General features: G+C 47.4%; 1 protein-coding gene across 4 annotated transcripts in view; it reads left to right on the top strand.

The window, feature by feature from the left end:
* Positions 1-12,946, top strand: part of txndc16 (thioredoxin domain containing 16) — a 76,223-nt gene that overhangs the window by 25,560 nt on the left and 37,717 nt on the right. For 2 of the 4 annotated variants that reach the window (XM_060933651.1, XM_060933654.1), the window contains exons 9-14: positions 480-540; positions 1,946-2,069; positions 2,221-2,367; positions 4,132-4,191; positions 4,285-4,453; positions 5,666-5,716. In XM_060933651.1, the coding sequence (XP_060789634.1) occupies positions 480-540; positions 1,946-2,069; positions 2,221-2,367; positions 4,132-4,191; positions 4,285-4,453; positions 5,666-5,716 (612 nt within the window). The remainder of the gene's footprint in view (positions 1-479; positions 541-1,945; positions 2,070-2,220; positions 2,368-4,131; positions 4,192-4,284; positions 4,454-5,665; positions 5,717-12,946) is intronic. The other 2 variants (XM_060933652.1, XM_060933653.1) reach the window with 2 other exon arrangements.

Raw genomic sequence — 12,946 nt, 5'->3', positions numbered from 1 at the left:
ACTTTACATGTAATGAATATAGAAAATATGAAAGTTTACCTTTTTTAATTAAATTACTAAAAAATGAACTTTTTCACAATATTCTAATATTTTTGAGATGCACTCGTGTATTTTCACTGAAGTATAATTTCTCAGTACTTCTTCCACCCTTTGTCCTAATACCTAAAAGAATCATGGTAAAAATCTAATTTTCTTCATTGATTTTCTGTTACACCAAATTGTATTATTGATTCAGACAATGACTCTAGTGGTGAGTGTGTGTTGACATACACAGGCAGTTTGTACTATGCTTAACCAGTAGCTATAGTCTTGGGCTAAATGTTTCTCCATGTAGAAAAGTATAAAAGCAAATGCCATGTCTTGGTTAAATGATAACATTCAGTGGACATTGTGTACATTTTGATTTTTTTTTAATCTGAACTGTTCCGTTTGTTAAATTAAGGTATGTGTGTGTGTGTGTGTGTGCGCGTGCACTCTAGGGACAGTCCCAGGGTAAAAACTCCACTCCGATATAACGCTGCATATCGACTCTCACATGAGGTCAGTATATCATCTGAGCAGAAAATTTCACACTGATCAAATATTTCACTCTGTGAGGCTTGATCACAAAGACATGAGCCAATCACACTGGAAGAAGAAACCTTTATTTGTCACGTATACATATTACAGCACAGTGAAATAATTTTCTTCGCATATCCCACCTTGTTAGGAAGTTGGGGTCAGAGAGGGTTAAGGTTCTTGCTCAAAAGCTCAGCAGTGGCAGCTTGAACCCCTGTCCTTCTGATCAGTAACCCTGAGCTTTAACTATTGAGCTACCACTGCTCCTAAAGGTCAACTCTGGTGGGATTTGAACCCATAACCTTTGAATCACTGCACTAGTGTTTGATTAACAGTCTAGTGTGTGATCCATTGCACCACAGTCACCTACCCATATGGGCTAAGGAATGACTACTGTGAGATTTTTTTTTTCTTTTTCTGAAGTTGTTATATCAGAAAAGGGTAAATCATCTGCTAGCATTTGGTGTCTAACTTGTATTTATTTCTCTGAATAGTCTTTTGACTAGTGTGCTAACACTACCAGGTCACATCTAGTGAACAGTCTTTGCACAGTGAACAATGATGCACTATTACTTTACAATGTTTACAGTGTCTATCACACATGCATAAGGTTTACATTTATTTATTCCTTTTTCATATACTACCTCAATATGCACACTCAACTTTCTGCACATTAACAGTAGCAGGTTGGCAAAACTGGTACTGGTTGGCAATATACTATTGTTTGTGCTAGTTGTCATTTTTGCACTGTCCTTGTTGTCTGTACTTTTGTTGTTTGTGTAGTTTATTGTCTGCAATGTTTGCACTCGTTGCACTCTTGCACTTTGTTGTATTGTAGATTTATAGTCCTGTGATGTTTAATGTAGCACCATGGTCCTGGAGAAACATTTCATTTTAACCGTGTACTGTACCAACTGTATATGGTTGAAATGACAATAAAAAAACCTTGACTTTGAAAAATACACAAAGAACAAAGGTTATGTAAAAAAAATACACACATAGGGAGCATCCAGAGATTATTTTATTTCCCTCTCTGTGCTATATTTTAGCTGGTTAGAGTTGGTGAGCTGGTGGGCTGCTGGTGGTCATGCAACATGGGTAACTGAGGTTGGCAAACAGAATTTGGATACAAGTTAAATAGATAGATAGATAGATAGATAGATAGATAGATAGATAGATGGGTGAAGATATTTGAATAAAATTCCAACAATCTGTGTAAACCTGATCTAGATTTGCTATTGATCAGAATTTAATTCCAGGTCAAATCTCACTGAGCTGAAATCTAATACACAAATAAACCGTGAATATATTGGATTTGGGTTCTATGGTATCTCTTAAGAACTAGTCAGCATGTAGGTATGTGTGATTTTCTCCTTATGCCTAACAGGAAGTGACGTATTTTACTTTGAAGAATGTTGAAGAAGTCGTTAACCTCATCCGAGGACAACTGTTTCAAGAGGAGAAGGAAGAAGAAGAAGAGGAGGAAGAGGAGCATCACTGGGCTTCTTTAGGTGACATATTTGTGATGGAAGTCTAATTGGAAAACAAATCAATCAGACACCAAATGTTTGGTTGATTGACATTTGATGTAAGAGGGACATTGTGGACTTTTTATGTTGTATGTACAGTACATGAACTAGAGGTGTGTGTATTCCCTGTCAGATGTTTTGGATGATGAGGTGGCAGAGTCAGTGTACAGAGACCGCGGCGTACCACTGGACATGGAGTCTGTCTCAGAACTTACAGCTGACACTTTCAGTGTTGCAGTAGCACAGAACAGCCTCACGGTGGTGCTGTTCTATGTTAAATGTGAGTTTTATGTTCCAGCTTCTTCTGTGGCAGAATCAAAGCATGCTGTGGAAAGTGTCCTCTGTTTGAGAGTTACAGTGCCTTGCAAAAGTATTCATCCCCCTTGGTGTTTGTCCTGTTTTGTTGCATTACAAGCTGGTATTAAAATAGATCTTTGGAGGGTTAGCACCATTTGATTTACACAACATGCCTACCACTTTAAAGGTGCACATCGTTTTTTTTTTATTGTGACACAAACAATAATTAAGATGAAAAAAACAGAAATCTGGAATGTGCATAGGTATTCACCCCCCTCAAAGTCAATACTTTGTAGAGCCACCTTTTGCTACAATTACAGCTCCAAGTCTCTTGGGGTATGTCTCTATTAGCTTAGCACATCTAGCCACTGGGATTTTTGCCCATTCCTCAAGGCAAAACTGCTCTAATTCCTTCAAGTTAGGTGTGTTTTGTTGGTGTACAGCAATCTTCAAGTTATGCCACAGATTCTCAATTGTATTGAGGTCTGGGCTTTGATTAGGCCATTCCAAGGCATTTAAATGTTTCCCTTTAAACCACTCCAGTGTCACTTTAGCAGTATGTTTAGGGTCATTGTCCTGCTAGACCGTGAACCTTCATCCCAGTCTGAAACCTCTGGCTGACTTAAACAGGTTTTTCCTCCAGAATTGCCCTGCATTTAGTGCCATCCATCTTTCCTTCAGTCTTGACCAGCTTTCCTGTCCCTACAGATGAAAAACATCCCCACAGCATGATGCTGCCACCACCATGCTTCATTGTAGGGATAGTGTTCTCAGGGTGTTGGGTTTGCACCACACATGGCATTTCCCATGATGGCCAAAAAGTTACATTTTTGTCTTATTTGACCAGAGAATCTTCTTCCATGTGTTTGGGGAGTCTGCCACATGCTGTTGGGTAAACTCCAAATGTGTTTTCTTCAGCAATGACTTTTTTTTCTGGCCACTCTTCCATAAAGCCCCGCTCTGTGGGGTGTACAGCTTAAAGTGGTCCTATGGACAGATACTCCCATCTCCGCTGTGGATCTTTGCCGCTCCTTCAGTGTTATCTTTGGTGTCTTTGTTGCATCTCTGATTAATGCCCTCCCTGCTCGGTCTGTGAGTTTTGGTGGGCGGCCTTCTCTTGTCAGGTTTGTAGCGGTGCCATGTTCTTTCCATTTTGCTGTAATGGATTTAATGGTGCTCCATGGGATATTCAAAGTCTGAGATATATTTTATGACCCAACCCTGATCTATACTTCTCCACAACTTTGTCTCTGACCTGTTTGGAGCCTCCTTGGTTCTCATGTTGCTTGCTTAGTAGTGTTGCAGAGTCAGAGTCCTTCCAGAACAGGTTGATTTATACAGACATCATGTGACAGATCATGTGACACTTTGATTGCACACAGGTGGATCTTAATCAATTAATCATGTTACTTATGAAGTGAATTGGTTGGACCGGCTCTTATTTAGAGGTTTCATACGAAAGGGGGTGAATACCTATGCACACTCCAGATTTCTGTTTTTTCATCTTAATTATTGTTTGTGTCACAATAAAAAAACAATGTGCACATTTAAAGTGGTAGGCATGTTGTGTAAATCAAATGGTGCTCACCCCCCAAAAAACCATTTTAATTCCAGCTTGTAATGCAACAAAACAGGACAAACACCAAGGGGGATGAATACTTTTGCAAGGCACTGTATATATTAATTATTAAATAATTCCTGCAAAAGCAGTACTATAAGTGGACATCTTTTTCTTTGTCTTATACAGGGGATGCCGTATCCATGGCTTTTCTGCAGTCATATGTTGAGGTTGCTGATGTGCTTGAAGGTAAAGAAGGTACAGATCGATAAGTGAAGCCACAGTCACCAATTTAAGCTTACCGGTACATTTGATTGCGTGTGTGTGTGTGTATCTATTTAGGTATGAGTGATATCACACTGGCCTCACTAGACTGTGGTGAGTGGACGTGTATGTGTCATGAACAGAATGTCTCCTCTTTCCCTTCTGTCTTACTGTTCCACCTGGGTGAGGACGCTCGATACTACAGAGGGATGATGGGAACTGAGAGCCTGTATAAATTCATCCTGCTGTGAGTCTATCTCTCTCTCTCTCTCTCTCTCTCTCTCTCACACACACACACACACACATTTCTTACAAAGACATTCTCAAATGAGGTATGAGAGGGAAATAATATGAGTTACTGAGCTCAGGTTCTACACTTTCTTACATGATGGCAAGATATGTTTTATTTGTGAACGATTCTTGACTCACTAAAATTAATGAATCAGTATCATCAGTGTGTCCTGTTCAGGAGATTTCCAGCATTTTAGTGTGTGCAATAATAGTATTGGGTTGAATTTCAGGCTACATTTAAAATCTCAGTGATCTACCACGTGTATGATTTGCCACTAGCGTCTCTAGCAAAGGTATTAATCTCAGTCTCATCAATCTAACATCTGCCACTGTAGCCAGTATGCGTACCGTTCTATCAGCTCTAGTCTGCTTTTGAATGCACATGAGAGCTCTTTAATCAAACTGAAGCACAGGGGCCATCACACAGTGACTATACCACAGAATGAATGAGACCATCAATCAGCTTCAAGTTTCACTAAAGCATCCGTTATACAAGTCTGCAGAGCGTTTCACTGCTACTGAGTCGCACTCATTCATTGCACTCCGATCATCAGGATAACAAATATTCAAGTTTAACAAATTAGAAGCGATCACTGAGAGTAGATCAGAGTCTGTTTCTGTATGTTAATCAGCTGTATTAAGTTCAAGTTATAAAGGCAGTTGCATTCTTGTTCCAGCAGGCAAGCCTTTCTCTTCCTTCTGCAACAACACAGCAAAGGAGCTCACCTTTTTTCTTCTTAGAGAGCTCTGAATCCATATCTGCTGTCTCGTAGTTCTCCCTCTGCTGTGTCCGCATAGTATCAAAGAAAGATAATGACTAGTTAGCAGTATTTACATAGCTTGGAACATCATTAGCATTGCTCTTGTCCTAAACAATTTGTGCAGTAATAGAGGATGGGTACTACGATGCTGACAGAAATATTAGATTATGTGTCTGTTCTAAGGACTCCTTTAAAGTGCATATTCTGGACCAATTTCAGGTTTTTTTATATGAAAGTACACTACCGTTCAAAAGTTTGGGGTCACTTTGAAATTTCCTTATTTTTGAAAGAAAAGCACTGTTCTTTTCAATGAAGATCACTTTAAACTAATCAGAAATACACTCTATACATTGCTAATGTGGTAAATGACTATTCTAGCTAAATTCTACTAAATGTCTGTGTGGCAGTGGGGGCGTGGTCAAGCGCCGGTCTGTGACAGGAGGGCGGAGTCAGGGAAGGTAAGTGGCAGAATCACTACACCTGACATGAATTAACCTGTTTGTGTGTGCCTTCCCAGTGACCGCGCCCTATTTAAGGAGAGAGAGTGAGAGCAGAGTGTCTCTCTCCCCAACCAGACGACTTGAGTGTGTGCATGCGTGTGTGGCTGAGAGAGTGACATTTTGGACTGAAAAGTGAAAATAAAAGAGTTTTGTGAACTCAATTCTGGCCTGCCGTTCTTCTGTGCTCCGCCCACCCATACGAACTGCGACAGTGGTGCCGAAACCCGGGATCGTGGAGCACCAGCCTAACAGCCCCATGGAGTCTTCCCCGTTCGCCGACCTGGTCCACGCCCTCGCCACGGCCCAGCAAAGCCAGCACCAGGCACTCATCACCCTCCGGAAGGAGCAAGAGCGACGCTTCGAGGCCCTGGTGCTGGCCCAACAAGAAGATCGGGAGGCGTTCCGGCACCTCCTCACGTCGGCGGGGTCCCCCAGCGCACCTACCGCGGGCCCGTCTCCCCTCACCGTCACCAAGATGGGCCCGCAGGACGACCCCGAGGCGTTCATCACGCTCTTCGAGCAAGTCGCCGAAGCCTCGGGGTGGCCGATGGAGCAGCGCGCGGCGCACCTCCTCCCCCTGCTAACGGGAGAGGCACAGCTGGTCGCGTTACAGCTCCCCGCCGACCGCCGGTTGGCCTACGCGGACCTCCGCCAGGCTGTCCTCCAGCGCGTGGGGTGCACCCCAGAGCAGCAGCACCAGCGCTTCCACGCGTTGCGCTTGGAGGAAGTCGGCCGGCCGTTCGCGTTTGGCCAGCAGCTCCGGAACGCCTGCTGGCGGTGGTTGAGGGCCGACCACTGCGACACCGAGGGAATCATCGACCAGGTGGTGCTGGAACAGTTCGTCGCTCGCTTACCAGCAGGAACTGCGGAGTGAGTCCAGTGCCACCGCCCGGCGTCGCTGGATCAGGCAGTCGAGCTGGCGGAGGACCATTTGGCGGCTGTCCCGGCGGCAGGACAGCGGATGGCATCTTCTCTTCTCTCTCTCTCTCCCCATCCTCCTGTGTCCCGTCCTCGCCCCATTCCCCCACCGCGGAGGCGGGGGCCGGCACCACCCCAGCCGGCCCGCCGCACCCGCGGTGCCCTCCGGTTTCTCCCTTCTGTGTCTGTCTCTCCCCCACCTCAGGTGAGTGAGCCCCAGAACACCGGTGCAGAGGGAAAGCCCGGGCCGGTCTGCTGGTGCTGCAGGGAGCCGGGCCACCTTCAACAGCAGTGCACGGCGATGGAAGTGGGCGCGGTGGTTCGGATCCCCGATGCACCAGAGGCCGCCCTCGATCGGGCCGGAGCGTATCGCATACCAGTGAGTATCCAAGGGGATACATATCAGGCATTGGTGGATTCTGGTTGTAACCAGACCTCAATTCACCAACGCCTGGTGCAAAATGAGGCATTGGGGGGAGCACAGGGGGTGAAGGTGTTGTGTGTGCACGGGGATGTTCACAGCTACTCTTTGGTGTCGGTCCACATTCTTTTCAGAGGGGAAAAATTTATAGTGAAGGCGGCGGTTAATCCTCGCCTTACCCACTCTTTAATTTTGGGGACTGATTGGCCGGGATTTCGGGGTTTAATGACACGCTTAGTAAAGAGTGGGTCCTGCCATTTGACAGGGGGAGGTCCCGGTGTTGCTTTGGAGGGAGCAGCTGTCACAGAGCCGTCTACGTCATCTCCGCATCAGAGTGAGGAGCCGCCGGCTCCTCCTCTCTCTATTGGGGAATCCCTCGCGGATTTCCCATTAGAACAATCGCGAGACGAGACTCTGCGACATGCGTTTGACCAAGTAAGAGTAATCGATGGTCAAACACTCCAGCCGAACGCCACCCCGTCCTTCCCCTACTTCGCGGTTATGAAGGATAGGTTATACCGAGTGACGCAGGACACTCAAACTAAAGAGCGAGTCACGCAGCTTTTGATTCCGAAGAGCCACCGGGAATTGGTATTCCAGGCGGCTCACTTTAATCCCATGGCTGGACATTTAGGGCAGGATAAGACACTAGCCCGAATAATGGCCCGATTCTATTGGCCGGGGATTCGCGGCGATGTCCATAGGTGGTGTACGGCATGCCGCGAATGCCAGTTAGTAAATCCAGCGGCCATTCCAAAAGCGCCTTTGCGCCCTCTGCCGTTGATCGAGACCCCGTTTGAGAGAATTGGGATGGATCTCGTCGGGCCATTAGATCGGTCAGCACAAGGGTACCGCTTTATATTAGTTCTGGTGGACTATGCAACGCGATACCTGGAAGCAGTGCCTCTGAGCAGTATCTCAGCACGCAGTATTGCAGAGGCACTCTTCCGTGTTATCTCCCAAGTCGGACTCCTGAAAGAGATTCTGACTGATCAGGGCACTACATTTATGTCACGGACACTGCGCGAACTGTATGGGTTACTGGGGATTAAGCCGATCCGCACCAGTGTGTATAACCCACAAACGGACGGTTTAGTGGAACGGTTCAATCGCACCCTCAAAAATATCATTAAAAAATTCGTAAGTGAGGATGCACGTAATTGGGATAAGTGGCTCGAGCCCTTGTTGTTCTTAGTGCGAGAGGTTCCCCAAGCCTCCACGGGGTTCTCCCCATTCGAATTATTATATGGGCATAAGCTGCGCGGCATCCTAGATGTGCTGCGGGAAAATTGGGAGGAGGGACCTTCACAAAGCAAGAACGAAATTCAATACGTTATGGACCTGCGCGCAAAACTCCACACGCTCACCCACCTAACTCAGGAGAATTTGCGGCAGGCCCAGGAACGGCAAGCCCGCCTGTACAACAAGGGTACGCACCTTAGGGAGTTCACCCAGGGAGATAAAGTACTCGTACTGTTGCCCACTTCGAGCTCCAAATTGGTCGCCAAGTGGCAAGGTCCCTTTGAGGTCACACGGCGAGTCGGGGACGTCGACTACGAGGTGAGGCGAACGGACAGGGGTGGGGCGCTACAAATTTACCACCTCAATCTGCTGAAACTCTGGAATGAGGAGGTCCCCGTGGCGTTGGTGTCAGTGGTTCCAGAGAAGGCGGAGCTGGGGCCGGAGGTTCAAAAAGGGGCATTGGCATCCCGTACCTCTCCGGTCCCCTGTGGAGACCACCTCTCCCCAACCCAACTCACGGAGGTCGCCCAGTTGCAGACCGAGTTTTCGGATGTGTTCTCGCCCCTGCCCGGTCGCACTAACCTCATAGAGCACCACATAGAGATGCCCCCGGGGGTGGTAGTGCGTAGCCGCCCTTACAGGCTACCCGAACACAAAAAAAAGGTGGTTCGGGAAGAACTTGAGACCATGCTCAAAATGGGCATCGTTGAGGAGTCCCACAGTGACTGGAGCAGCCCGGTGGTCTTGGTACCCAAGGCCGACGGGTCGGTCCGGTTCTGTGTGGACTATAGAAAAGTCAACGCGGTGTCTAAATTTGACGCGTACCCAATGCCTCGTATTGATGAGTTGCTCGATCGACTCAGCACGGCTTGCTTTTATTCGACACTGGATTTGACAAAGGGATATTGGCAGATCCCCTTGACTCCACTATCCCGAGAGAAAACGGCCTTTTCCACACCGTTTGGTTTACACCAATTCGTCACACTTCCGTTTGGGCTGTTTGGGGCGCCCGCTACATTTCAGCGGCTGATGGACAGGGTCCTCCGCCCCCACGCCACCTATGCGGCCGCCTATCTCGACGACATCATCATATATAGTAATGACTGGGCGAGGCACCTTGAACACCTAAGGGCCGTCCTTAGGTCGCTGAGGCGAGCGGGTCTCACAGCCAACCCGAAGAAGTGTGCGATTGGGCGGGTGGAAGTACGGTATCTGGGCTTCCACTTGGGCAACAGGCAGGTGCGTCCCCAAATTAATAAGACCGCAGCAATCGCGGCCTGCCCGAGGCCCAAGACCAAAAAGGGGGTGAGACAGTTCCTGGGGCTGGCTGGCTATTATCGGAGGTTTATACCTAATTATTCGGACGTCACCAGCCCGCTGACTGATCTCACTAAAAAGGGGGCACCAGATCCGGTCCAGTGGACGTAGCAATGCCAGCGGGCGTTTTCTGAGGTAAAGGCTGCACTGTGTGGGGGGCCACTTTTACACTCCCCTGACTTTTCTCTCCCTTTATGTTGCAGACTGATGCGTTGGACAGAGGGCTGGGGGCGGTTTTGTCCCAGGAGGTGGAGGGGGAGGACCGCCCTGTCCTGTACATCAGCAGGAAGCTGTCGGTGCGTGAGGGGCGCTACAGCACAATAGAAAAAGAGTGTCTGGCCATCAAGTGGGCGGTCCTTGCCCTCCGTTACTACCTACTGGGGCGCCCTTTCACCCTCTGTTCGGACCACGCGCCCCTCCAGTGGCTCCACCGCATGAAGGATGCCAACGCGCGGATCACCCGTTGGTATCTGGCACTCCAGCCCTTTAATTTCAAGGTGGTCCACAGGCCGGGGGCGCAGATGGTCGTGGCGGACTTCCTCTCCCGTCAAGGGGGGGGGAGTCGGCTGCAGGCTGGACGGCCGCCCGGCCTGAGTCGGGCGGTGGGGTATGTGGCAGCGGGGGCGTGGTCAAGCGCCGGTCTGTGACAGGAGGGCAGAGTCAGGGAAGGTAAGTGGCAGAATCAATACACCTGACATGAATTAACCTGTTTGTGTGTGTCTTCCCAGTTACCGCGCCCTATTTAAGGAGAGAGAGCGAGAGGAGAGGGTCTCTCTCCCCAACCAGACGACTTGAGTGTGTGCGTGCGTGTGTGGCTGAGAGAGTGACATTTTGCACTGAAAAGTGAAAATAAAAGAGTTTTGTGAACTCAGTTCTGGCCTGCCGTCCTTCTGTGCTCCACCCACCCATACGAACTGCGACAGTCTGATTTTTGGTGCAATATCTACATAGGTGTATAGAGGCCCATTTCCAGCAATTATCACTCCAGTGTTCTAATGGTACAATGTGTTTGCTCATTGCCTCAGAAGGCTAATGGATGATTAGAAAACCCTTGTACAATCATGTTAGCACAGCTGAAAACAGTTTGGCTCTTTAGAGAACCTATAAAACTGACCTTCCTTTTAGCAGATTGAGTTTCTGGAGCATCACATTTGTGGGGTCGATTAAATGCTCAAAATGGCCGGAGACATGTCTTGACTATATTTTCTATTCATTTTACAACTTATGGTGGTAAATAAAAGTGTGACTTTTCATGAAAAACACAAAATTGTCTGGGTGACCCCAAACTTTTGAACGGTAGTGTATGTCCCTGTACACACTCGTCCAGAAGGGTAATTTTGCACAAGGCCATCTGTCTACAACAGAAAAAAATAAAATAAAACGTGTCTGGAAAAATCCCAAAGGAATCTGGAGCCAGATTCATGACGTCACCTGCGGAACCGCCAGCAGGCTGCAAGAGCTTGCATGGGTTCAGCGCACAGCCTGTGTAGACCAAGTTTAGCAGTTAGCGATTTTGCATTGAAATATGGAATTGTCACCTTCAGCTTCTAAACCCATGGATTCCTGTATCAATGCTCATCTATCTATTCTCATCTCATTATCTGTAGCTGCTTTATCCTGTTCTACAGGGTCGCAGGCAAGCTGGAGCCTATCCCAGCTGACTACGGGCGAAAGGCGGGGTACACCCTGGACAAGTTGCCAGGTCATCACAGGGCTGACACATAGACACAGACAACCATTCACACTCACATTCACACCTACGGTCAATTTAGAGTCACCAGTTAACCTAACCTGCATGTCTTTGGACTGTGGGGGAAACCGGAGCACCCGGAGGAAACCCACGCGGACACGGGGAGAACATGCAAACTCCACACAGAAAGGCCCTCACCGGCCACGGGGCTAGAACCCGGACCTTCTTGCTGTGAGGCGACGGCGCTAACCACCACACCACTGTGCCGCCCTCATCTATCTATTGTTACACAAATCATATTTTTTTCTAATTACTATTATGTATTTATATATTTCTTCATTTAGAAGATTACTGGCTACTGTAGGAGAAAGATTTCATAAGCTACACACATGGAATCGGCTAAGCAGGGTTGTACATGTATACATTTAATGTGTTTGACAGGTCCCAAGATCTCAAGCCCTGACACGCATATCCCTTGATACATGTGAAGTAAAATATAAAGAAAATGTGACCTTGGGTGCTGTGGAAGACGGCTGCCTCTCCAGTAGCTCTGTAGTTTTTAGCTTTTTAAACCTCTTTTTTCCCACCTTTTTACTTTTCTGCTCTTCTTATGAAGACATAGTGTGTTTTTCTTCATATCCCATGGATATTTTTAACTTTAACATGCAACCAGGAGCCAGTTTTCTCGCTTATTCGAGAGAGGAGCTGCTGGCCCTGAAAACAATGGGATGAGCCGGGATACGACACCCCATCCTGGCCAAGCTAAGGAGGAAACCCAGGAGCTGCAAAGCCGGGGCTAAGCTAAAGGCTAGGCTAGCGGACAACCAGTGGCGCTACAAACCATCCATTCCCTCCGTTATCATGGAGAATGTGAACTCGCTGCTGAATAAGGTCGACGAGCTATCCACACTGAACAACCAGCAGATTTACCGGGAGAGCAGCTTATTTATTTTTACTGAAACATGGCTAATACACCTTGGACCGGATGCTAACGTGGACCTGTGGGGATTCACTGCTGTGAGAGCCGACAGAGACACTAAAGCATGCGGGAAAGGCAAAGGTGGGGGACTCATCATTTACATGAACAGCCGCTGGTGTAACCCGGGACATTTCTCTGTAAAGACAGTCTTATGTTGCCCGGATTTGGAGCTGCTAGCATCACCATCTGTGTTTACATCGCTCCAAGGGCAGACGCAGCCGCTACATGTGAAGGGATTCACTCTGTCACAGCAAGGCTGCAGACACAGCACCCTGAGGCATTTATCATCATTTCTGGGGACTTTAAAAAATGCTACTTTGGACTCTACTTTGGCTGCTTTTTACCAGGCTGTGGACGGTATCTTTTTAATTTCCCTGAGGGAACCCTCCGAAAGGGATCAATAAAGTTCTATCTAATCTAAGTAAGTGTATTATCGCCCAGCGCTTTCGTGCTGTTTACTTTTGTGTGTGTCAATAAATAACATTATCCGTGTACCACACAAACACAGGAACACCTAATTTAGAGTATAGTCTCTCTTATTTCTTTCCTTGGCAACAGTCAACTTGTGAATCACCGATTTTCTTGGTCTTTTTCTCGGCTTTGCTTTGATCCTCGGCTTCT

Source organism: Neoarius graeffei, chromosome 11, assembly GCF_027579695.1.
Source record: "Neoarius graeffei isolate fNeoGra1 chromosome 11, fNeoGra1.pri, whole genome shotgun sequence".
In the NCBI taxonomy this organism is placed as follows: Eukaryota; Metazoa; Chordata; class Actinopteri; order Siluriformes; family Ariidae; genus Neoarius; species Neoarius graeffei.
This window is presented reverse-complemented; position numbering and strand designations above follow the sequence as displayed.